The sequence below is a fragment of the Metarhizium robertsii genome (assembly GCF_000187425.2).
Source record: "Metarhizium robertsii ARSEF 23 chromosome Unknown MAA_Scf_4, whole genome shotgun sequence".
Taxonomy (NCBI): domain Eukaryota; kingdom Fungi; phylum Ascomycota; class Sordariomycetes; order Hypocreales; family Clavicipitaceae; genus Metarhizium; species Metarhizium robertsii.
This window is the reverse complement of record NW_011942182.1, coordinates 2,818,899-2,844,499: the sequence shown is the minus strand read 5'-3', so window position 1 is coordinate 2,844,499 and position 25,601 is coordinate 2,818,899. Positions and strand designations below refer to the sequence as shown.

The window sequence follows — 25,601 nt, the reverse complement described above, 5'->3', positions numbered from 1 at the left end:
ATGAGAACAAGTAAAATAAAAAGATGGGTAAAAATTGTTACCCACGTCAGGGAACCGACAAGTGATGAACATTATAATAAAAACAGAATTTGTCGGGAAGTACAAGATCCCCCTTCATTTTACCCGTCAACTAATATAATAGCCCATGATCCGCCCACAGTCCTCCTGGCCCGTATCCTTTGATTGCGCCCGTCTGCATCTCCTGAACCCCCCTTGCTCCTTTCTTTCTTTCTTTCACGACTAGTGAATATACATGTTCATACTGTTCGTCAAATCCCCTCCGCCTAGGGTTAGGGTTTCTCACACACACACTCAGGCATTCATGTCATACTGCTTGATCAACTCTGCCAACTTGTTGCCCTCGCTCTTGAAATCCAAGAACGCTGCGCTCATTATTTGATATCGGACCCTGTGTGAGAAAAATTAGTCTCGAGTCCACGGACAAACATGCTCCAGGACGCTATTTTTTTTTTTAAAAAAAAAAAAATAGAAGTAAAGACAAACACAACCATACATACCTCTGCGTATCGCCAAAGTTATCCATCTTCGCTCTACACCTGAAATTCAACTTCTTGCAGTTCACGGCCTCAAACGCCGCCATGAACTTGGCATCGTCGTTGTCCTTGAGCTCCATGAGCTGGTTGGCCGACATGCCAAAGATGGCTTCGCCCGTCTCGTTGAAGCAGTTGAGCCATTGGTGGCTCGTGTGGTCTGCCACGTTGAGCGACACGATGTACCGGTAATCAGGGCGCTCGTGGGACACGCTGCACTTCTCGCAGTACCATCCATCCCCGGTCTCGACCACCTTCTTGTTGCAGCCCTCCTTGGAGCAGGCGGGGTAGCAGAAGTTTTCTTGTTTGACAAAGACGATGGTGGCCTTGATGGAGTAGTAGGCGGGGGCGTCCATGCCGAGATTCTCCTCCTTGACCTGGGCAATGGTCTTGTTCTCGTTTGCGCGGCCCCCAGCATTGCCCATGCTCGCCATGTTTTGGTGCGTGGCGAAGTTGTCCGTCCGCCCGGAGGAGTCGTACCAGCCCTTGAGGCGGTGGGCGTCGGGGATGTCGGGGTCGACCGTCATGGTGCCAGACGACAGGAGACTGAGACTCTTGCCGCCAAAGTCGGACACCTTGGTGCCCTTGAAGGCGACTACGGATTCCGGGTTGGCGTCGAACGAGTTGGCGGTCTTGCCCCAGACGGTTACGCGCACAGAGTAGCCCGTGTCATCGACCAGAGTGAGCTCTCGCTTCTGGAAGGGCTTCCCAGACGCCTTGGAGGTGATTTCGCTGACTTCGCCAACGTCCTTCAAAACGCCAATGACGTCAACAGTGTTGTCCTTTTCGACATTTTGTAGCTCCTGGATCGTGCAGAAGTTGAACCGGACCTGGGGCACATTCGTCTGGTCCTCGGCCTTTTCGATTCTCGTATCTCGCTCGAATGTGATTTCGTAATCGTTTGGTAGATTGGAGAACTGCTTCTTTGCCAGATTCACTCGACAGGGGCTGGAAATGTAGTAGACGGAACCTTCTTGCAGGAGGTCATAAAACGCGTCGCACTGGTCGTTGAATCCAGTGGCCTTGATCTCACCACTCTCGTCGAGGAGGTTCACACTGAAGAGCTTGCCCTCTCCTGTGGGCTTATGCCACGTCTTGATATCCGACTTCATTGTGACTCGCGCCTTGATCGTCCACTTGTGCTGGAAGGGTGAGAGACCCTCGATGGGATAGATGTTGCCGCCGTCGTGAACCGCTGGCCTTGAAGGCATAGCCTGCGGCTTGCTCTCTTCCTTCTTAGTTCCGTAAAAGTCGTTGCTAGCGATGGTTTGTTCTTTGGCCTCATTGGTCTCGACAGCCGTCGGGCTGCCAATCTTTTCTTGCACGCCTAGGGATTCAATGACCTCGAGGTCGAGGATGACGAGAATGCTGGCCTGCTGTTAGGCGCACGAGTTTCATGTCCGAGGGAGTCGACTTACTTCTTTCCCTTCAAGTTCTGAGGGTTATACTGTTTGACACGAGCGAAACTACCTCGTACAAGCTTTCCCTCGTGAATGACGTGGTTTGCCTGCGTTGCAAGCATGGCCTGAACATAGTGGTCGCCATCGCTCATGACCAGTCTGTATCGTTCGCCTCCAGTAGCCGAAGCACCCATAGGCTTGACTTGGAGGCATTGCATAACAGGAACGGGGAAGAGCTTCGCTGCTTTGTCGATGTCGTTGAAGATGACACTAGAATAAAAAGTCAACACATTTGTCCAGGCCTCAAACGATGCCCGACGGCAGTGAATGCGGAAAGACGTACTCAAGGGACCCCCTCGATAGGGCAGACGCGGCATCCATAATGGCTAGATCGGTTCGTATTGACGATGTAAAAGTGCTTTGCTCCCGTCTCGACGAATAATTTGTGAAGGTGGTGCGTGAGCCTACGCAGGACAGCTTTCTCAAGCGATGACCGTGAATAATCTAGACGTCGCGACGCGTCCAGCGCGTTTAGTGGAAATGGCCCCGCAGGCAGCTGCTTAAGTGAGTCAACGGCGGGGTGCAAGTGGCGTGCTGACTAAGCTGCAACGGTTCCCTTCCACGGGTGGCGCAAGTCCGAACAGCTGTCGTCGAAGCCTTCTTCTGGTAGTGATGGGTTTTACATTGGCCATTTCTTGTGTAAATTGATCTAGGTAGCCTCTGATTGATAGTATGTGAATTTTTTTTCGCAACTGTCAAGTGACCCTGTTGACACAGCGTACCATCCGAGACTCTCCCCCCAAACCTTCAAGATGACGTCGAGCCTGTTTGGCACAGCCCACTTCCTGCCACATGCCAAGTGGTCAACTTGGCCGGCGACAAGCCTTCATTGTCCAACATCTTTGCCCTGCCACGGTCGCAGTAGCTGCACCTTTTGAATACTCAAATAGCCCATCATGACTGAAGTCGACATCGCCACCAAAGCTCCCGAGAGCGACGCTCAGGAGCAGCAGACTGAGCAGAGGCCGGAGACCACCACACCTGCAGAACCGCCAGCTCAGACCGGGGAGCACTGCGTAACTGACCGACCAACTCGTGAGCACATCGTCTTGTTGAAACGCACATGCGCCGATGCTAAGCCGAGTCTCTAGCTAGTGGACAGTCGTCAACCGGTGAAATCATTAAACTGAACGATGTCGACGTAGGCTCTCACCTGCAGCAACACGATACCACACCGCTCTAACCACCTGCCAGGTCTATATTTCCAAACCAGCCGACTACCCACATGCGCACTCAAAGCTCCTCCTGCTCCTCACGGGCGGCACTGGAATCAAGTCGGTCAACAATCAAATCCAAGCCGACAAATTCGCCTCAGAGGGCTACCTCGTATTGATGCCGGACCTCTTTGCCGGCGACAGCGTCCCCTTATCCACGGCCATCACTGATTCCTCCTCCTCCATCATCGAGCAAGTCAAGCTCCAGGCCGTCGGGGTCGTCAAGTCCTTCATTATTGACATGTGGCTGGCCCGCATCACCCCGGACAAGGTCATGCCCATCCTGCGCAAGGTCAATGAGGCAGCGCAAGACCAGTACGCAGACGCCATCAAGAATGGCGAGGGGATATACGCAGTTGGGTACTGCGTTGGTGGACGGTTCGTCCTCCTGCTGGCTCAGGAGACGGAAGAGCAGGGCAGCGACGAGGAGGCGGGCGCGTTGAAGAAGGGCCCGTATATCAAGGCCGGAGCTCTGGCGCATGGTGCGTCGGTCACGCCCGACGATTTCAACAACCTGAGGGCACCGCTGAGCCTAGTGTGTGTTGAAAACGACAACTTGTTTCCCGACGAGGTACGGAAGGCGGGCGAGGATGCCATGTCCAAGGCAAACCTTGAGCACGAGGTGCAGGTCTATCCTGGCGTGCCACATGGTAGGCTCTTTTTCCCCCTGTTGCTTTCCATGAAACACTACATATGCAAGTATTGTGCATGTTAACTTGTCCCCAGGTTTTGCTGTAGTGGGCGCATATGCAGATAGCGCCATTACCGAAGCACAAACAACTGCATATGAGCAAATGTTGAGATGGATAAACGAACACTAGCTGGCGCTACTGAAGACGAGTGATTTGAGTCCGGGCGACTTTCTTCTTGTGTTTCTCAAGCGCCTCAAAACCGGTCATCTAGGCTCATCTGACCTTTTTTTCTGTTCCTTTTTTTTATTTCTAGCTACTCGTGTTTCCCATTGATAAGAATAAATCATCTTTAGGAAATAGTGCACACAATCTTGCCCGTGTTCTTCCCATCCTCCATGTACTTGTGCGCCTCCCGAATCTCCTCCCACGGCATCACCTTGTCCACGACGATCTTGAACTTGCCGGACGCAAACTCGGGGCAGTACGTCTCCAGCCGATCCCTCAGCCTGCCCTGATACTCCTCATCCCGGCTGCGCAGCGTGCTGCCCTCGATGCGGATCCTCTTGTACAGGATCTGCGAAATGTCCGCGTCGGGCACCTTGCCGCCGCTCAGCGTGCCCAGCAGGACGATCCGGCCGTCCCTGGCCGCCACGTCCAGGTTCTTCTGGAAGTAGTCGGCGCCGACAAAGTCGACAATGTAGTCGACGCCCCTGCCGCCCGTCCTGTCCCTGATCTCCCGCACCCAGTCCGTCGTCTTGTAGTTGAAGGCCGCGGTGGCGCCGACCTCGCCCGTCACAAAGGCGCACTTGTCGTCGGACCCGGCCGTCGCGTACACCTCGGACGCGCCGGCCGCCCTCGACAGCTGGATGCCCGCGATGGACACCCCGGACGCGCCGGCGTGCCACAGGACCGACTTGCCCGCCGCGAAGCCCAGCACCGAGTGCAGCGCCTGCGTGGCGGTGATCCACGCCTCCGGGACGGCGGCCGCCTGCTCGAAGCTCATGTGGTCCGGCTTGTGGAGCAGCATCTTGGAGCTGACGGCGATGTACTCGGCGTAGGCGCCGCCGTAGGCCAGCCCCAGCACCGGGTCGCCGGCGTTGAAGCTCCCGTGGTCCCCGGGGCCAAACGACTCGATGACGCCGCTGAACTCGACGCCCAGCGTGGAGGGCGCCTGCGGCGGCAGCGGGTACAGGCCGCGCCGCTGGATGATGTCCATGCGGTTGATGCCGAATGCCTTGATCTTGACAATGGCCTGGCCGGTGCCGGCGGTTGGCTTGGGGGTTTCCGCGTTGATGAAGAGGGCGTCCCGCTCGCCCTTGCCGCCTTTGATGTCTGGTGGTGGGTTAGATATGTTGATGGCTTCTTCTCTGGGGGGGAAGAGGACGAACCGACTGCTTTCATGGTCGCCATGTTGTATTCCTACTTTGTTGACGATTTGCCGTATTCTCTCGCGTTGTGCTCAGCCGCGTTTTCACCTTTTTATTCTCTCCTGATGTTGCAATGATTACATATGTATGTTTTTATACTTTTTTGTCGTCTGGACAGTGAGGTGTCTGGAGGTCCGTAGTTGCCGGGCTGCATTACTAATGCTGCCAGACTCGATCCGATTGCCGAACCATGCGTCGGCGTTTCAATATGCAACCTTTTGTATCTACTACTCCATCTTTGCTTTGAGCAGAGTCGAATGAGTCCTGGCCATCTAGAACCAAAGACACTTTTCATTATTCGCCAGTCGCTCCAACGTGGGGGGGGTTTTTTTTTTTTTTTTTGGTTTTTTTGAGATCGCCTTTCGTATCCTTGGCAACCAATCCGACATGGACGACCACTGGTTCTTGCTGGAAAACCTAGAACATTGAACGCATTGGTGGCATTGCAGCTCGCTTCTTGGGTCAACCGTCTCAATTTCACACGTGGTGCCGCCGATTCTCGAGTCGGCGGTACGACTGCAAAGTTGGGTTTGATGCATCAACCGACAAACGGTTCCATCCCATGTCCTTGTGGCTGCGGGGAACTCAATGCGTTTCCTGCAACCGTCCATGTACCAAACAGATCTGATGCAGTGTAATAGTTGTATATTGGAACAGAATGTGTCGCATTGCATGGGGAATGATGGCCATCTTCAAGGCGGACTCGACGGAATCAGGCAACACCACCAGCAAGCGTCAAGATTCATCTGCCAGATGAACATGGCGGGCCGGGCATGCGCATAAAGAGCTTGGTTGCCATGATGAATCATGAAATTCTATGACTCCAATCCACATGACAAAAAAAAGTGTCCTCATGATGGGGCGCTTCTAGAACTCGGCGTGCTGCCAAAAATAAAAACAATCATTATGTACATTGTATCCTATTACGTACTACTAGTAGTACTATTACAATGTATGCCACACATCCTGCAGTTAGTGGCCGTCGCATAAGTCGCGTCGAGCCTCGTGTCCCTTGAGTTCGGAGTTGTAGTACTACTACTAGTATCTCGGTTAAAGGAGATTTCTATGCATATTTTGTTGAAATTTCACGACTCCGCAGTCTGTCCCGGGCTGGGTGAGCAATGGCCGGGTGGTAACATGAATCAATTCTCCGTCTGAGATGCTTGTACCCAAGACCGGGGTCCCTTGTTACGAACTCTGTAAGGGAGAAAAGGCCCTCTGTCGTTGCTATGACATTTCTGCTTCGGCGGAACCATCGTCGCGGGGCTGTGAACACCATCAAGGCATGGCGCGCGGGTGATGCCTCGTGCGTGTATGTATATGACAACACGCGTTATCGGCGAAGGAAAGGCAACTGCCCAGCGTGGCCAAGCTAATATCTCGGTCTGTCCAGCATCACGTTGAGCACGCAATCCGGTCTCTGGAGATTAAAAGACCCAGTTGACCCCAGCTGTGGCTCTGACTATCGGTAAGCCATGGATGACTTGTAATCTTCCCGTTGCCAGTGACGATTGGCAACGACTGGAGGGCGTGAGTGAGGCTTCGTACTCCGCGGATGGAGAAGCTTCCGCCTTCGGTCAATTCTCTGGTTTCTTGGATCCGGAGCCTGGCGCGGAAGCCGGCTTTGGAGATGCCTCTCCTGCTGTTGGTCAGTCGTAAGATGTCACGGCACGTATGTACGTAGTAGACGCTTGGACAGCAAATATTTTGCGTGTTTTGTGAATACGGGGTGATAAATATTTTTGCCCATGCGTTTGTTTCGGGCATGCTGCTGACGGCCTCTTCTAGAACATGATGCCCTGTCTAGCCATCATTCCTGAGACGCGCCTTGTGTCAACCAAGTAGACTTATTGGATGATTGAACTTTAAAACCTATTAAGGACAGTAGCTGACTTATTGAGGCGCGAGGAAGAATGAAGGAGCTCAGCACTGATCGATCAGCGAAACGACGGGGCATTCGGCTAGAGTCGATCGACTAGAGCCTTTTTCCCAGACAATCTTGGAGAGTCCATTTGTCGGAATGATCGTCGTGGAAGTGCCAAATAAGATTTTATTTTATTTTATTTTTAAAACGCAACATCGCGCGAAAGTCCTTGCTGACACGTTCGGAGTACGGAGCACTCCGTACGTAGAGTCTAATTTTACCAAGCAAACAAGCGATCAGAATCTCTCCGATGGACGGGACAGGGAGGCGGTCCCACGTCACGGGGAACATGGGTTCACTGTCGGTTTAAAGAGAGAGAAAAGTGGCAATGAGCTCCTCGCGGATGATAACTCAGGGTCAAACGAAACAATGGTCAGGAGGAAGCTTGGCTGAGGGAATCATTTCCGTACGAAGCCTTGTAGAATGACCGGTGTGAAATGGCGGTCTCGATGTCTCAATATCTCGATCCTGCCTTTCTGAGATTGTTCGCATTACGGTCACCCGTCACTCCGTATAACGACCGAGATTGGTATCATGAACTGGCTGGAACTTGCATGTCGAACAGCACGCCTTGTCGTTTCATGCCTCATGGTCACTTGAGGTAGTTTCTGCGCACAAGGCCACGAGGATGAGTGCCGAGAACGGACAGTAATAGTAATAATAATGCTTGTTCCGCCGTAGCACGATAAAGATCCATGTTGCGGAACAACCTCTTTTTTTTTTCTTTTGCCTTGTCTTATTAGCCAAAAACGCATGGCCATCAGGTTCAGCATGGAGTACAGAGTAACTACCAGACTCCACACATACTGCTTTGAGCCGACAAGGCGGGCGAGATTAAGCCTAGAAGGCAGAAGGCACCCATGCCATGGCTACGGCAGGATGGGTGGATACTCTGGGAAATTGCAGAGGGTCTCGGAGAGCATGGGCCGGTGGACGGGACCAATCAACTCCTTGGAAATGAGCTTCTTGCATGGAGAAAAACAAACCGCCAATGAACCGGGGGGGCGTTGGTGCAGCAAAGAATCTCTGTTGACAACAAAGCCGTGCAAAAGGAGGAGATTGGAAACGTGTCAAGGCGCCAAGGCGGTAAGACGGCAAAGCAGCTAGGGCAGTCTAGCCGTGTATGGCACGACTGGGAGGAGATGGTAGAAGCTTCAGCCAATAAAAGCGCGGTGCCTGACTTGGCTCCTGATAGGCGGTCGCTGCTTTTACATAGCTTGCTGTCCAATGGTCGACGAACAGCAATCTGGGCATGGACTGAGCGCCGTGACACGCGACGAACTCAGTTCTCCGTACTCCGTACTCCGTACATACCAGTTGACAAGTTTACAGCCTAGAATGCGTCCACGTACGGAGTACATGCCATCTCGTCTGTCCACTCAGGAGGATCTGTTGCCACCGAACAGAGAAATGCCTTGCCGACAAGTATTTGTTAATACTAATAAGTGCTGACTCCAAAAGGACAGTGCATCCGGCGTACTGAGTACTCCGTAGCTGTCATGGTATCTGTCAGCTTCGTCAAGAACAATCCTTGAAAAGACCAGTTACTACCCAAACCAGTCAGTCCGCGCGCAACCTATCCGGAGAACCAGCCCGGCTGACTCCAATCTCATTAAATTTATGTCTGACTCCCCTGCTTGTTCTGTTGTGTCACATCGCAGGTTTTGAGGCTTCCGCTGGGGAAACCGACACAAAACGGCCGGTTCGATCATACTACGTACTAGTACGGAGTACTACTAGTACTGAGTAGTATCATAGCACAAAATGGCTAAACGAGACACAGGTCGACGGACATCAGCAGTTTGAACTGATCACTGAGCGCCGCTCAACAATATCTGTTCCTGCATTAGTGTTGTGCGGGTGGCCTCAGGGTTGTGCCATCACGGCTGTTGCGCCTTGCATTAGCTTTTATACCAGCTGTGCCACCACTGATTCATCACAATAACTACTCCGTGCATACATACAATACTTTGTGCGGCCAGCTGACGGCAAGCTGATAGGAACCAGAAGCCAGGCATGGATCCGATACAAGTCGATTGGCGGAGACCTCTGAAGCACAACTCCATCCTCCGTACACTATTGGAACTCAGAAAAGCCAATTGCTTATTGCTTGGGGGCTGACACTGCCATCCGCCTGTAGCGCTGTGTATCGACTCGGATATGTGTTTGCTGAAGAGTAGTGCTTGTTTTTTCCTGGTTGTTGACTTTTTTTTTTCCAATGTCACGGCGACACGCCTCACATGCCCCCCACCTGGTAGGATTCGACGGAAGTGGCTCCCTCATTTTACCAACAAGGCTTGTTCTCCATGTGAAGACGTCTAATAATACTCCGTAGGTTCTGGTGTACTTTTCTTCGCTTCTGTTATTGGCTGTACCCTACTTGTGCAAGTTGTTTCTTTTTTTCCTTTTTCTTCTTCAATTTGAGCCCTGCAATCAATTTCGGTGGAAATATGCAAGGCGGCCCGCGCTGCAACGCTTACATGTCCCTGTCAACAACTGATTGAGAAGACCAGGCTCGATCTTGAGCATTGACCAGCCTGCCTCTCCCTCTTTTTGGTATTATGGCCACCTTTTCGGAGTGCAGCCTTAATCGGCGGGACCTGATCTTGGTTCTTTGGTCTCGCTCTCGAATCCCAGTCATCCGCCCCGGAGTTTGGCCCAATGCCCCTTTCCTAGCATGCTTGTTACTATTATTACAGAGCACTCGGTGGTCTGGGCCGGGAGAGGCGATCTTTCCATCTTGCTGACATGTGTCCCGTATGTATCCGTAAAACAATGCGCTATGAGGAACCGCACGGAGTATTAGGTAGAGAGAATGCGTGATTTGTCCGTTCGTTCCACTGGCATGTCAACAATAACTAACAAAGTCCAATTTCGGGGCAATACTGGAGCATAGTCAAGGATTTTAACCCTCCATGATTCCATGATCGAGATTGGCCCAGTATTTTCCAGTGAGGACGAGCTGTGTTGCTTCGGCTACATAACGACTAGATATGAGAAATTCGATTAGAATGGATACCTTGGCAGGCTAGGTCGACGGCTTTTGATGGCGGGCCATGATACACACCTTGACACTGCAATGCAACGGCATTCACTGGCCACGAAGATAAACGTATCCACTTGAGCTGGCAATCGAGTCTCTTGAAGCCGGAAGCCCATCAGGTCCGGTCAGAGCGGACGACGAGTTGACCGTTGTATGTGAGGCTGGATGTGGTAGACCAAGATTGCGGACGCCGCGCTAAGAGCTTGGGTGCATTAGCAGGCAGCCAGGGACATTGTACATTTAGCACGAAGCACGCAGTACTCGACCAGTACTTGACTTAGCTGCATGGCAAGCCGCCACAGTATGGGTACCTTGCATCTCACCAGACCGCGTGCCTGAATCACCCAAGATTGTGCTCAGGTCAGAAAGTTCCAGGCTCGACTTCCCTCGTCCCCCACCTTTGGAAGCTGAGATTTCGCGTCACCTTTTGTCTTGAATGGTTTCCATCGTCTTCACTGCTGTCACCAGTCGATTCGTGGTGCCAGAGACACCCAGGCACAAATCACCATCGGCACCGTCCTTGCTCCCGCCATGGCTGTTGGCCACCATCCATGATCAATGAATGATTGCTCATTTATCAACCCACCTCATCTATCCACACACACCCACCCCCTGCCTCTGCCCACCGATCCTTGCTCGTCGCTGGCCCTGTCAGTCCTCGCTGCTCGTTCCTCACTCCACGCCGCCACGCAAGGACTAGACTGACGGACCAGGACAGAATCGCGTCGCTCGCATGTCTTCCTCTTCGTCGGGCCCCTGTCTATTTTTGCAGCCCAGACCAACTCGGGCACGGCCCCCAGTCCCGGCGGTCCATCTCGTGGCCCTCATCTCTCGCACCTTGTCCTGTATAAAGATGCTTCTCCAGGCCTCCTCGTCTTCCGGCCCTTCCCTTTTCTCCTCACCCACACACATTCGCTCACTCGCACATCTGCATACCCCGACTTTTCAGTCAATTACATTCGTTAATTCAAGCCAACTCTTCGAGTTATCCCAACCGACAAAATGAAGTACACCGTTGCTCTCATCGCCGCTGCCGTTGGCGCCAACGCCTGGGCCAAGAACGTTACCTACGTCACCGAGGTCGTTTCTGCCTACACCACTTACTGCCCTGAGGCTACCGAGATCACTCACGGCACCAAGACCTACACTGTCACTGAGGTAAGGAGGCTCTCCCCGCAATCTTGGCGGAAATTAGGAGGCGTATAAAAGCAGGCATCTGGGGTCTTGTGACCTGAGGAACAAGACCCTTCGGTGCTTGATTTATATCCGAATATTCAAGATATCAAAATTCAGAGCTAACGAAAATGACAGCCCACCACCTTGACCATCACTGACTGCCCTTGCACTGTCACCAAGCCCGTCATCACCACCTCGGCTGTTGAGTGCCACAGCTGGTACGTCTCAAACCTCAAGTTAAATGCACAAAAAATCTAACATTTTTATTAGCACTGCTACTGTCAGCACCCCCGTCAACTTCCCCAACTCCACCGTTGCCTCGCCCACTGGCGGTGTCACTCCCACCAAGCCTGGCAACCCCGTCCCTACTGCTGGTGCTGGCAAGGCCGCCGCTCTTTCTGGCGCTGGTCTGGCCGGTGTTGTCGGTCTTGCTGCTTTCATCCTGTAAATCAACTCAACCGTCATACGTGCGTCCATGTCTCGACCTACTCTTGTAGAAGAGAGCATGTGAGGTTCATGGGAGCGAGTCAGCAAGCCTTCCCAGCTTGGAGGCTGGACAGGTGTCGTGGGGGAGTAGGGGGTTTATGGTTGAATGGATGGGATTTACAGCTTTTCGGATGTGTATAGACTTTTTTTGGGTTATGAACATATCAACGCCCAGAGAACTTGACGGTTCGATGGGGGCTCGCAGGTCAAACCCATGGAGGATAATCTCTATTAATGGCTTGTGTGCGGTCTTAATAACTCTTTTCGGCGCCTGGATTAAAACGTGCCTTTATCAGCACTAGGAAATTTGGATCTAATACGACTTAGCCTCGGCGGTCGGGCCTATTTGACAACATTTATAAAGATGCGTTTCCATGCGTCCACTCATTTGCTTCCGAGTCGATTGATCTTGTTGCCACATGGTCAATATCTGTCCGCTCGTCTTGTTTTCTTTCGTTTCCTGTGCTCCGTCATGTACAAGATCTCAATGTTCATATCTTGGAGCATAGGGCCCCCTCAATCAGGCGTGTTTTTACAGCCTTGTCAAGCTCTGCTTACTCTGAAGGATACTAGATTCAGCATTCTAATTTCTAAGTCAAGAGGCTACTTCGGCATTGTAGGTCAAGGGGCTACTTTTGGTCCAGTGTCTTATTACTCACGTTTCAGTGACTGCCTTGTCTTGGCCCTCCTTGGTCATGTCTTGCAATATGTTTCGTCACTGGCGTACGTCGTATTTCGAGCTCAGTGGGCTGAATTTGAGGCCTGTACGGAGTCCTTGCCGCCTTTGCCGCTGCACACTTTTTGGATGTTTAATTCAGAGATACATGGGTACTGTGTGACGGCGTGCTCCTCCGTGATGCTCGTGGCGAGCACGTTTCATCGTGGCACGAACGAGCCAGAGTGCTACGGGTGTATCAATCGGGCTCGGGGCAGGGTGGTTCGAATGCACTCCGTAGAACAGTGGCTTGTTAGAATAAGCGAGGTTTTTCGGATTTCATTCATGTTTGATGGCTACGGTGGGAGGCATCAAGACTCAACACTGCTTTTTCTCGGGCCGCGTACATGGTGGTGTGCAAAGAGTTGTTGCCTCAGAGTACGGTTAGTGGGTGGTATGTACTCCGTACTCCGTACAGCTATGAGTTATGGGAGTGCAGCAGTTCATCCCTTTGAATGTGCGCAGGTCCAATTGATGTATTTGACCCACTGTTTTATGATACTTCAAGATACTTTTTGATACAGGTAAACAGCTAGTGATATTTTGTATTTACTTGTATCTTAAAGATATAAGGTACCTGATTTCCCATATAATTTACTAGTAAGTTTATGTATCCTTTTTCATCAGCTTTTATTATTGGCCAGAACCCTGGTCCGCTACCCCAATTGGGCCTGCGCACATTCAAAGGGATATGGAGTGCAAAAAAAAAATGTGGTTTGTCAATCATGCCCAAGATAGAAACCATCTTGAATGTACGAAGTGTAGGTCTGCTAGGAGCCGTGTAGACGGACCTGACTCTGTATGTAGTGTTTGGTGGATATGTAGAGTTGGTTTTCGATGGTAATCAGCAATGAAGGCTGGGTGTCTGGACGAATTGCTTCATCTACTAGGTCACTTTTGGTAGGAAGTTTGCATTCGAGTTTGATTTGGAATTCTGTGTTCTCTTGGTACATTTGCGGCTCACCTGGGTTGTTCCCGACATGTATTTGTTTATTCGGTTAGAGAAGTGATCGTGGTTAGGTTTCTTGTGACGAGGCTACCCTATAGTCACTGGCATGGGATGCTCGGTACCGCGGGGGAGTGGAGGGAACGCGATTTGGCGATTTCGGCTCCTTTGGTCCCCCGGAGAAGCGGAATTTCAGAGATCTCAGCGTGGGGCAGCAAGGTTCCGGGGATCGAGACCCCACTAGCCTTTGGGACTCGGGAGCTGCAAAGCTCCTGCCGTCGGTAAGATGGACCGGACCAAACATGATGATCATCAGCCTCTTTAACCGAGGGTAAAAAGGGAGCATTTCTGGATTTCTCCCAAATTATTCTCAATAAATAGACTTGAGAGGCCCGGCCCTGGGATCAAAGTTATTTCCGCATCGCTGATGGTCGCAGCACTGCTATCCCGTGGATCTGACACAAGGGCAGCCAGGTGGCAATTATAAATTCACAGCTGCCGAAGTCTCATTTCCTTTGCTCCTGCACTGCAACTCCGCACACACAGCCATACCATGGCCTCGAGGGAAGCAGGCTCACACCTGCAAGACGACGTGCTGCGGCACAGTCTAGACAAGCCAGAGGAATTCTGGGCTCGCCAAGCCGAACACTTGCACTGGCATAAAAAGCCGACCGAGACCTTGCGTCACACACGACGAGCTCTGAAGGATGGAAGCGTAACCCACGATTCGTGGGAGTGGTTCCCCGGCGGCGAGATATCTACATGCTACAACTGTATTGATAGACATGTGGAGGCCGGTCGAGGCGATAATGTCGCCATCTATTACGACAGCCCCGTGACCAAGACCAAGGAGACATACTCGTACCGCAGGTTGCTCGACGAGGTTGAAGTTCTTGCCGGTGTGTTGCGATCCGAGGGCGTCAAGAGGGGAGATGTTGTCATGCTGTATAGTAAGTTGGCACCGAGACATGGCAACGCGAGCTGGGCAGGCCAAGTGCTAACGCTTGAATCACTCAGTGCCGATGATTCCGTCTGCTTTAATAGGCATGTATGCAGTGAACCGTCTCGGTGCCGTCCATGCCGTCGTTTTTGGCGGCTTTGCCCCCAATGCTCTCGCACAGCGCATCGAGGCATGCAAGCCTGTTGCTATACTAACGGCATCATGCGGAATCGATGGAAATAAGCCGCCTATTGCCTATCAGCCGCTAGTGGAAGAGGCCATCAGGATTTCACCGCACAAACCTCCGAAGACCTTTATCTGGCAACGGCCGCAGGTTAGGTGGAATCCTGATCGCAACAGCGGTCAAGCTACATGGCAAAAGGTCGTGAGGAGTGCCCGCGCTAGGCAAATCAAGGCCGACTGCGTGCCTGTTGCGAGTACTGACCCCGTTTATATTATCCATACGTCTGGCACAACTGGTGCGCCCAAGGGTGTCATGAGAGATGCTGCTGGTCACGCCGTGGGGCTTAATCTCTCGATAAGTTATCTCTTCGACATTCATGGGCCTGGGGACGTTGCCTTTACAGCATCCGATATTGGGTGGGTTGTTGGCCACTCATACATTGTCTACGCGCCATTGTTAGCTGGCGCGTCCACCGTCCTCTACGAGGGCAAACCCGTTGGCACACCAGATGCCTCGGCGTTTTGGAGGGTCGTGGAAGAGTACGGGGTCAACATGATGTTCACGGCACCTACTGCTCTTCGAGCTATCAGGAGGGATGACCCGGAAAACAAGTTCTTATCCACCATCGGTGGTCGAGGGGGTCTCCGCAGCCTGAAATCATTATTCTTAGCAGGGGAGCGCTCTGAACCTTCCCTCATTTCTATGTACCAAGAACTATTAAACAAGTACGGCGCTCCGGATGCACACGTCATCGACAACTGGTGGTCCAGCGAATCTGGTTCGCCCATAACTGGCCGTGCCTTAGTTCCTCACACTGGTGCGGACCGAGCTTCGTCAATCCGAAACCACCCACCTGCCACTATTAAGCCCGGAAGTGCTGGTAAGGCGATGCCTGGGTTCGACGTCCGTGTTGTGGATGACGAGGGTCGTCAAGTTACAAAGGGTAGCATGGGCAACATTGTCTTAGGCATGCCGTTGGCACCTACGGCGTTTCGAACGTTGTGGGAGGATGAGGAGAGGTTTTATAAGAGTTACTTGAAGAGATTTGATGGCAAGTGGCTGGATACAGGAGACGCTGGCATGATTGACGAGGATGGCTATGTGCATGTAATGAGCCGGAATGACGATGTGCTAAACGTTAGTGCACATCGGCTGTCGAGTGGTAAGCAAGCCCATTTACCCATCACTCCTGTGAGACCTGTGAATTGTGACGGGCCCTTAAACCACTCGATATGCTAACATGTTTACTTAGGCGGCATTGAGCAAGCAATCACGTCTCACCCTCTCGTTGCCGAGGCCAGTGTTGTTGGAATTCCAGATGCTATCAAGGGTCAACTGCCTTTTGCCTTCATCACTCTTTCAACGGCCGACCATCCCGCATCAGCAGTGCCCGATGAAAAGGTTGCTTCTGAAATTCAAGCCTTGGTACGAAAACAAGTGGGAGCCATTGCGTCGCTTGGAGGTATCATCCAGGGCAAAGGTATGATTCCCAAGACTCGCTCGGGCAAGACTCTGCGACGAGTTCTACGCGAATTAGTAGAAAATGGCGTGCATGGCGAGTTTGACAAGAAGGTAACAATACCGAGTACTGTTGAGGATTCGTCGGTCGTGGAGGTTGCGAGGACCAAAGTACGCGAGTACTTTGAGAGGAGTGATGGGAAACACGCGGCTGTTGAGGGACTAAAGTCGAAGCTATAGATGTGTCGAATGCGTTCGAGCTTAGCGTATATTCAGTGGTCGTATCCGGCCCCTCTGGCAGAGTTGCGTTCTTTTCCTTGGGATGCTCTTGGTCATCTACTCCAGGATTCCTCTTTTTGATACGAAACTACACACAATGCATGACATCAATTCTCCAGTGCCTGACCAAGACATTAGATCCAATGATCTCAACTTTGATGATTAAATGAGACGTTCAATTTTCATCAAAGTATCCACGGCCATTCATTCTCCTTTTCTCATCCCATCGAATTGCTATCCACGTTCCACAACCCCAACGTGCTCACACGACGCCAGCAGTACAACATTTTCCACGAGGTCCAGCAGACACAGCACCCTTGTGAGACAGTTCCCTCGCATACTCACTATGCTCTGGACCCAAGACTGTTACACCATCCAAACGCGGGACCACGACGGTGACGCATGAGTGTGAAAATGGCTACGTTTTGTTGAGTTTTGGTTCGCGCACGCGGACCCCTGAGATGGCGACGTACCAAGCGGTCTGGAGATGATGACGAGAGAAGGACTCCTTTTTGCCGCTTCGTATTTGCTGGTTGCACGATGATGGGTAGTTTTGGCGGTGAGAAGGTGCTACATGCCTTGGAGTCTCTGGTTAAGATTGAGACTGGTCGGTAGGTGCTGAGAAAGGGGGAGATGCTCATTTACGTCGCGCGCCACGGTATGGCGGTTCCAGGGGTTGGAATTCCTAATTCAAGCAGCATGTATTCTGGTACTAGGCCTTGTCAGCGCACATACAACGTGATGAGAAAGAAGTAGGGGAGCTTCGTGCAGGGGCATCACGGGCAAAAAGTAAAGCCACGTCATGCCATTTGCAACAGCACAAAAGGCAACCATTGATGGAAAACAAGAGGCCTGATATTCGTGTCTTGCACGCTATTCTAACCATTCTAACCGCAACACCTGCGAAGCGATGCCCTTCAACGCCAGTCTCGTATACTCATGACGGAGGAAAAAGAACAAAAAAACATGCACAACTCGACCAACCGTAGAACCCCCGTAGTAGCGAATACGCCTCCTTGCCAGCCGAACCATCATGGCAAAGTCCCCCCGGCAACGCCACTCCCAGAAGACAATCCGTATACACTTCCCTGCCCCCTGGCCGCAACCTTGACATTCGAAAACCGCGCCTCTGGCAACCTCTTGCCTGCCTTGAGACTCTCCAGGACCCTGTGGCGGCCGTTAGCAAAACTCTCTCTCGTCCTGAACCACAGCCGAACCAAATAAAAAACACCCACAAGTACGAAATCACCATACAACGCAACGGGGCGAGGGGACAAACAAGGCCAGACTCACCACTCGACCCCTACAAAGCGCACCCCTACGCCGCCAACCCTCCGTATCTCCTTGTCCATCTTGCCGCCGGCCAACCCGCCCCCGGCGCCCTTGGCCACGCCGCCGGCCGGCCTCCCCAATATGACGTGCGTGACCCTCCTCCTGCCCAGGTGCACGCTCACCTGCGCGCCGTTCTCGCAGAGCTCGTGCTTCAGCCTGTGGTCCGACACGAGGGGATACGTGCTCCCGTTGACGTAGACGACGCACCCGGCGAAAATGCCCCGAGGCGCGGCGGCGTCATCGGCATCGTCCTGCCTGGGAGGGGGACGGCCGCCGAGGGACTCGCCCATCAGGCCGGGCGTCCTGAGCATGTCGGCGACGCTCGCGCCTCGCACCCCGGGGCCGCGGGTGTCCTGGGTCCGGGGCCCGCCGGCAGGCCCGGACTGGAATTGGGAGTTGAGCTTGCCGGTGCGGGAGGCGCGCCACGCCGTGCCGGGTTGCTGCTCGGCGCGCTGGTGGCCTGTCGACGACGAGTTCCACGGGTCGAAGGCTGTGTTGCGGGGGAGCGCGGGCTTGGGGAGCGAGGGCGGTGGTGGCTTGGGCATTGTTGTGGTTTTTGTTTCTATGTTTTCATGTTGCTGCTGTTGTTGTTGTTTTGATCGTCGTGACGGAGGATACCCTAGAGCATGGAGATGGTTTCTCAAGGTTTGCAGTGGGCAATGTGGGATGGACACCGGGGCGGGTGCTGTGTCGGGTGTTTGTTGCTTGTCGCGTGGGAGGTGTTTTGGCTGGCTTCTGTAGATGAGGGGGTACAATCTCGCCGTTGTGGTCTTGCGTGATGTGAATCTTCTTTTTTGGCGTCTTGTTTGTTTCATTGACGTTCACGATGCTGTGAGATGCGGTGAGTGGAGGTCACATGGGCTCCACATCCAGAGACTTACAACATGACCCATTATCAAGGCCATTGTCTTTTTGTTTTTTTTTCCCTGCCAAAGGGCCTTTTACGAACCAATTCTGAATAACAATGGCAATGGCAATGGCAATGGCTCGGCCGGTGCTGACCATGGGCCTGGACTGCAGAGCGCAATTGAGAGCCATGGCCTCGCTCACGGCATGCCGCAAGGGCCGCGTGATGCAAAAATGGATTGACATCTCGCCTTTGACGTGGCATTCCCGCATCCACATCCACCAGGCGCGTCGGTGTCGGTGCATGCTCGTACTTCTGTCAATTGGCGTCGCCGAATTCGTCAAGTTGCCGCGCCGTTTCATCGCTCTTGACTCCTCTCGTCCTCTTTGTTCCTCCGCCTGCTCCATCAACTCCATCTTCCCATCCACACCGGACTCTCGACCAACCACCACTATCTTCAGCCGTCACCACCTAGCAGAAGAATCCTTATCCTTTTTTGCCCCCTTCCTCCTCCAGGGCAAAGAACCACACCCGACAGGCCAACAGGGCCAGGGCCAGGGCCCGGATACCCACCACCCAGCAAGCAGCAAAGCGTCCCGTTCGTCAAGGGACCCCCGGCCGGGGCCAAAGGTCAAGGTCCATTCATCTCCATTTTGCCCTCGATCACACGGGAAGAAAAAAACCGCCCAGCCTTTTCTGTCCTCCACCTCTTGTTGCCGAGCCCCCTCCCCCGTCTGGCTTCCTTGTCAATACATTGTAGAATTCTCGTCTTCACACCCCCAAAGAAGCGCCATGGTCTATTTTACCTAGTGGCTGGAGAGAAGGGAACGAGTGGAAAGCGGCAAAATGCAAAAATGCAGCGGTCTGCAAACGTGATCCGCAGCCCGCCCACGCACCCCAAACATCATGTACTCCGTACATAATACATATGTACGCACACTCAGATCGCAACTGGGGTCTTGTGCCCGGCGTCTCCTCTCCGTCGGCTTGGAGCGTGGAACATGGTGGTAAATGCTCCCGTCTCTTCTCCTACATGAACTGACATGGCTGGGAAGCTACTTGCCAGACAATCTCGTGCATGATCTCGACGCACATTGTCTGTACATACGCCGGAAGAAGCCTGACCCTGCTTGTGCTTTGTTTTTGCATCAATTTCTTGACTTCCCGCCCTCATAGGGACACTTTGACGTATCCGTAACGTGATTGCCGGTTGGCAGCTTGCATTATACAGCTTGCTTGCTTGCTTGCTGTTGCAAAAGCCGGCCAAGCATCTTCTTTCTGAGCATTGAGCCATGTCGACTTTCCCCGGATTGGAACTCCAGCCTCTCGTGTTTGTCCATGAAACAAGGCCATTGAGCCGCCCAGCCCGTGCCTCGAAACTCCACTCATGCCATTGCGAGGAATTAGGGCCCTGATGTCTCTGTACTTTTCTACCACGCGTCAGCAGTAGTACTACTACTAGTAGCAGTGAAAGGGAAAAGAGTTGCCTCGGATGGACGAAACCAATAACATGGTCAGCAGGCATGTCACTCAATCTCCCACATGAGCCTTTCTCATCCAACGAATTGCCCTCACAACACCCAGCTTTCCATCTTTTTGGAGGCCTGGATTCAGCCACCATATCCCGCCCAAGAAATCATAATGTCATTTGTTTCCTTGTTGAGCTCCTCGGCTGTCCTGATGGTTCTGCGAAACGTCCCGTCCAGCTTCACATGGACACTCATGGGTAAGAAAATGAACCCCGGGTCTTGCGGCGTTTTGATATCGGCTACAAGACGCGGAGTTCCCTGCCTCGTATAGGCAACTTCATCCGCCCGATCTGGTTCATCTTGTTTGATGCCTGCTTGCAAATACTGCATGTACATATCTTGCACCCACCAACAGCCCAAGTCGGTGACTCGGCTGAGTCCAGTCCAGTGGTCAAGCCCCCATGACTGGCGAAGGACTATGTATAGTATTTGCATACATACGGAGTACATATGCGCATCATACTCGCAGTGCAATGAACATGAGCCCATATGCACAATACTACGTAGTCCGCAGTTGCTGTAGCTCGTTCATTTCGCATTATCCACCAGGCTCTTGACCCCGGATCCTATGCAATCGAAGATTGTTCCAGAGCCGTGCTAATCAGCGTTCATATTACTATTGCCCAAAGCCAGCGTACCTGCTCACATCGTAGCTGTCCCGAGGGCACCTGAACTCTAGGTAGTATTCGTTAGTCTGATAACAAACAACGCCTTTCCAACCTGTCAGTCGTTTGTACGCTGAAGGCGTTTTGTCTAGGCGCCTTATTACCGTTCATCGTGGCCCCTCCCCCATGATTGTACTCGGTATGCCTGGTGGCTTTCCCGATGGGAAGCAATTTGAAGCCAAGGACACGGAGTAAGCAAAGCCATCGCCTCGCTTCGCCATTATCAGCGGTTAGCACACTCACATGGCCTGTCCCTCCCAGCCGCTCCCCGGCTTCGACGAGCTGGCGGGGCTTTCCTTGCCTGCATGTGTAATACGGAAAACAGCACGGAGTAGGCTGTACAGCCGTTTGGGGTCTGGAGTGCAGAAGACAGACAGGCCACGTACATTTCACATGAAGCCCTGCATCGTTTCACTGCACACTGCTCCACGTTACGGAGGAAATAGAGTAGTAGCACCATTTTGCACGCCCACATCGCACAGAACGGTCAGCATCAACGAGCGGGTCGATGGGAATCCTAGTCGCTGATTTATGCTTGTGGACGGGAGAGCTAATGCACTCGCCATGGTCCAGCCAATATAACTTTCATCAGATCTACCCAATTCAACAATGGGGGCATCGTTTGTGGCATCGGCATTCATTCGACCTTCTATTTGTGGACCATCACTCATCTCACAGCAGTTGCTGATGAGCGCGAACAGGTCTTCGGCTGAGTAGTGTACTCCGTACCGTTACGGGGATCCTGGCGATCCTGGCTCGTCGGCCCCGTCGTCAGCTCCTTTCTGTATCAACAAACCAACCATTACCCGTGCAAGAGACAGTAAGACCTCGCGGCAGTACAGAGGTAATGTTGCACAGGCCGGCCGGGGAAAGATCAGCCGGACGGCACGTCTAGATGAAAAACCGCTGCATGTACGCACACTCCGTAAGCTCTTGAGATTTGGCCAGCCCCGTGCTGCCAGGTGGACCCAAAGGGGTGTGCGATCAGACGCGGTGGATAATCGGCAGGCCCTGAGTTACCTGGCAGATGTACGATGTACTGTATGTACATAAAACAACCAGTTCTGAGTGGACATGCAAGGGAGATAGTAAATGAAGACGACGAGTGTCTTTTTACCCTTCTTCCTTAAGGTGTCGAAACTGTGAATAGTTACAATTTCTTTCCATGTTGAATGTGGTGGAGTGCGCGATGCCCTTATAGGAGGACTAGAATTATGAGCGGCGAGCGGCGAGCGGTGAGCGGTGAGCGGTGTTGTGTCGAGTGTTTGTTCATTTCTCCTTGAACTCCATGTTTAACAACAAGGTAACAAAGAAGGCCTAGGCCGCTACGATGGACACCGCTTTCCGACGTCTCTTGCGCACAGCGCCGTATCGTCCCGGACGGAAGCTGCTTATCGACCTATTTTGTCTTCGTAGAGTCACCAGCATAGCGGTAGCCTATGAAATGCAATATTTTTTGGGTAAAGCCCCGTGTGATGCGTTCCCTGACCCTCAGATGATGTGCCCCTGGCAAATATGGGAAAACATGTATGTACGTATTGACCAAGGGGTGAAAACAAAGGGGAAGAGAGCCTGCGGTGATGCCTGACTCTTAATGTCTGTCCAACAGGCAGGCCAGAGGACGGAGATAGCTGTCGTTTTGCCGTGAGGGCCCATCATGATTGTTCCCGCCTTGTGTGTCTGCACGTCGATAATTGCGGATATTTCAGGTGGCTGAGGCGCCCATGACGGACTGCTTGTTCCCCACAGACAGACGGGAGTGAGAGAACAGCCCAGGCCCCGTCTGGCGGTCCGGCTTCCACGCACGAATGAGGGCCGAGCCGACTGGTGCAAAATGGTACTTCCTGCTCACGAGCAGCTTTCGCAAGTCGTCCGTTTGTTCGGAGGTCGTACGAAGCACACGAAGGATACCCCATGATTGCCGCCAATCGTAGCCCAGTGTACAATACATATGCATACCGCAAAAAAAAATAAAAAATAAAAAAAATAAACGCGAATAGCCAAATACTACTGGCGTTCTCATAAGTACGTCAATTGAGCTTTCCACAAAGCCTGTGTTCTGTGAGAGTTGCGTGATCGGATGACCGCCACTTAATGGTGCGATGATTATAGTCAGCTCTAACACCCTGTACTGGCGAATGACGGTAAATAGGGCGTCGTAGTTTCCACTTCAAAGGCAAGGAGGGTAGAATCTCTTTTGAGTTGTTTTATATCAGGCTCTGTGACCAGAAACATGAGACCAATTAAGAGCTTTGGTTAACAGTGTTCTTTGAAGTGACGTGGGGTAAGTTGGTGGTGTGGCAAAAGACGTGGTGCACTTTCATTGGGCTGGCCAGACTCGGCGATGAGCTTTTCCGACTAATAGTAGCAAGGCGGTTGGTAGCCAAGCATCGGCGGAACTGATAAGCAATGCTCAGGTAGTGTCGGGGCTTCGGGCTGATGCGTTGTCCAAATCTCCTTCCCCCCAGCCAAGGATAATGGAGCATTTGACTTTGACTTTGTACATTCGATGCCTTTTGTCCCCGCATGCCGGGGTTACTGGCCAGTTTCACCGAAAATGTTGGATGCTAACGGGAGCATTCAAGGTTAGCAAAGTAGACGAACCAGGTCCGCAAGACCCTCCAGACAAGGCAAAGCCTACTAGTAGCGCGGACCTTATAATATGGTTTCTTTCTCCATATGAGCTCGTCGGGTTACGGAGTAGACGTTTATTGTTTTGCACCTGCTGCGCCTTGAAAGGGGAACTTTTGACAGAACCTGGATGGGGTCGGGCCAGGGAAGATCTCGACTTGGCTTTACCTCCATGCGTGATGCGAGAGCGGACGGAAGTACGACCTCGCATCCGGCATGATGAGAGACGGGAAGGCTAATGTACAAGCAAACCGAACCAGAACACCTTTCTCCACCGAGGATTGCACAACTCATTGCTACACCCATGTCGTCAGCGTACGTACCTACCTAGGTAGGTACTAGTTGAAGGTGGAGGTATCAAAGGCATTCTTTGAAGCTTGGGGATCTGATTGCACCAACCATTGTAGCTCAGATGGTTAGCTTCTTGGGCCATGGGGCATGTGGTTCCCAACGAGCGCTGAAGTCGATGTTTGGATGTCGCTTGTAGTTGTACTTGGTAATTTCCACTTGTAACCCCTGAAACGGTTGAGCGAAGGCTGTAACTTCGTACATAGGTACATAGTGGCTGCCAAACTGAGATCTTGATTGGCTATGTTTAAGGCATACATAGCCGCTGTGCATGTCATGCAAGTGTTCAAGCCAACATCGTACTTCTTCCCGGGCGGGGTGGGCAGACGGGGCTGCAGGGACTGACATCGATGTGTATGTACTCCGTAGTGGGCTGACAACCTTGCCGGTAGGAGCGGCAAATCCTGTTATTTCCCACACATGGTCAGTACAGAGCTGTGCCGACAACTGAAATCTATGGTCTTTGCGTAAAAACGGAGGAGGGTATTCAATACTTTCAAAGGATACGGTCCGCCGACCACCCGTTCTCGGAATGTTGACTCAAGATCTCTACGCCAAGGTTACGTAGAGTGAGTACAACGACTTTCAATTCTGATATTGTACAATGACTGATCGTGGCACCTAGGAGCAGTGATGTAAGCTGAAGGCATAGGAAAATATTTCGTGTGGCGTGCTGTTGGTCTCTGCGGCTAGATTTCAGTTTTATGACGGTGCTGTTCATGGCTGCCAAGTGTATTGTCTCAGATGCCACAACGCAAACTTGGTCTGGCAGCCAGAGAATTGCCCATTGCAATTGAATGTGGTCGTTTTGAGGGAAAGATCCCCCATCAGCGGAGAAATGGTCTCAAGTCAGGCTTCTGCACAATAGTTCCATGATCAAGTCTTTTATCATGCGCTTATTACCTAGTCCTTACCGAGGATGAGTTGAGCATCGCTGGAGGTCGTTTAACCATTAGAGTCTGAACTCGACATTGACAACTGAGCCGTAGAAACAAATAAGTGAATGGTTTTGTTCTACTCTTGGCTTTTGCTTGACTCGGAATGATCCAGTAGCTACGGAGTAGTACTCCATAGTCTCCAAGCCTTTTTTTTGTGGTGGCCTAAACGTGAGACAGAAAACCAAAAATATCCCTTTGTGCCGTCCGGTCGCCTTGTGGCTTGCCATGTGTACGTCAATGAAACGCGCCGAGCCTTGAGCGGTTGCTGGTGGGTCGGTAAACGTCAATCGTTGCCGCCTTTCTGCGAGACAAGTCAGCATCTGGAGCTTCTTGTGGTCGGCAATGCCGTGACTTGCTCAATACATACAAAGCACGTGGTTATAAATTTGACTAGCTGCGATGCTCGTGTCGGGTAAAGTCTTCACTAGTATGCTGATAAATAAGCGCCACGGACATGGTGTTGTTTTAGAGACTCACCGTTCATCCAGCCACAAGATCGCCTGTCCGCCCAAGAAAGGCCCGGCTTATCACTTCTTGTGGGATGAGGAGTCTTTCAACAACAGGGTGAAGCGAAGAGTTGTTGAAATGAAGTGCGTTCTGAGATGCCCCAAGTACAAGGCACCAAGGAGAGTGCATGGTCGTGGCGAAAGATCCTGTATGGCAGCACAGCTGAGGAAGGAACGAACGTGCACTTGACTACTCCGTACGGAGTACTCCGTACTAGGTAGACAAAAACTATCATCAAAGCCAAGGACTCAGCAAGTCCTCATCGAATGCACTTATCCATTCATAGAATTGGCCTCCTTGTCGACATCCTCCGACGTTCGAGTCGAGTGTATATTATTACATGCCGGGTTTTTCTTTGTGCATGCCGAT

At 52.2% G+C, this 25,601-nt stretch overlaps 6 protein-coding genes across 6 annotated transcripts; 3 read left to right on the top strand and 3 right to left on the bottom strand.

The window, feature by feature from the left end:
* Positions 1 to 312: 312 nt before the first annotated feature.
* MAA_02994 (replication factor-A protein 1) lies at positions 313 to 2,332 on the bottom strand (the record flags this gene model as incomplete). Its single annotated transcript, XM_007820992.1, has 4 exons — positions 313 to 409; positions 519 to 1,919; positions 1,970 to 2,221; positions 2,295 to 2,332. The coding sequence occupies 4 exons, from the start codon at positions 2,330 to 2,332 to the stop codon at positions 313 to 315; spliced, it is 1,788 nt and encodes a 595-aa protein (XP_007819183.1).
* Positions 2,333 to 2,907: 575 nt separating this feature from the next.
* Positions 2,908 to 4,046, top strand: MAA_02993 (Dienelactone hydrolase; the record flags this gene model as incomplete). Its single annotated transcript, XM_007820991.1, has 4 exons — positions 2,908 to 3,046; positions 3,103 to 3,152; positions 3,206 to 3,875; positions 3,952 to 4,046. 4 exons carry the CDS (start codon positions 2,908 to 2,910, stop codon positions 4,044 to 4,046), a joined length of 954 nt encoding a protein of 317 aa, XP_007819182.1.
* Positions 4,047 to 4,206: 160 nt separating this feature from the next.
* MAA_02992 (Alcohol dehydrogenase superfamily, zinc-type) lies at positions 4,207 to 5,267 on the bottom strand (the record flags this gene model as incomplete). The annotated part of the gene is made up of 2 exons (XM_007820990.1): positions 4,207 to 5,189; positions 5,246 to 5,267. 2 exons carry the CDS (start codon positions 5,265 to 5,267, stop codon positions 4,207 to 4,209), a joined length of 1,005 nt encoding a protein of 334 aa, XP_007819181.1.
* Positions 5,268 to 11,253: 5,986 nt separating this feature from the next.
* Positions 11,254 to 11,875, top strand: MAA_02991 (mmc protein; the record flags this gene model as incomplete). Its single annotated transcript, XM_007820989.1, has 3 exons — positions 11,254 to 11,409; positions 11,563 to 11,645; positions 11,698 to 11,875. The coding sequence occupies 3 exons, from the start codon at positions 11,254 to 11,256 to the stop codon at positions 11,873 to 11,875; spliced, it is 417 nt and encodes a 138-aa protein (XP_007819180.1).
* Positions 11,876 to 14,127: 2,252 nt separating this feature from the next.
* Positions 14,128 to 16,396, top strand: MAA_02990 (propionyl-CoA synthase; the record flags this gene model as incomplete). The annotated part of the gene is made up of 3 exons (XM_007820988.1): positions 14,128 to 14,524; positions 14,592 to 15,860; positions 15,951 to 16,396. 3 exons carry the CDS (start codon positions 14,128 to 14,130, stop codon positions 16,394 to 16,396), a joined length of 2,112 nt encoding a protein of 703 aa, XP_007819179.1.
* Positions 16,397 to 17,466: 1,070 nt separating this feature from the next.
* On the bottom strand, positions 17,467 to 18,312 carry MAA_02989 (BRCA1 C Terminus domain-containing protein; the record flags this gene model as incomplete). The annotated part of the gene is made up of 2 exons (XM_007820987.2): positions 17,467 to 17,602; positions 17,729 to 18,312. 2 exons carry the CDS (start codon positions 18,310 to 18,312, stop codon positions 17,467 to 17,469), a joined length of 720 nt encoding a protein of 239 aa, XP_007819178.2.
* Between the last annotated feature and the right edge of the window lie 7,289 nt (positions 18,313 to 25,601).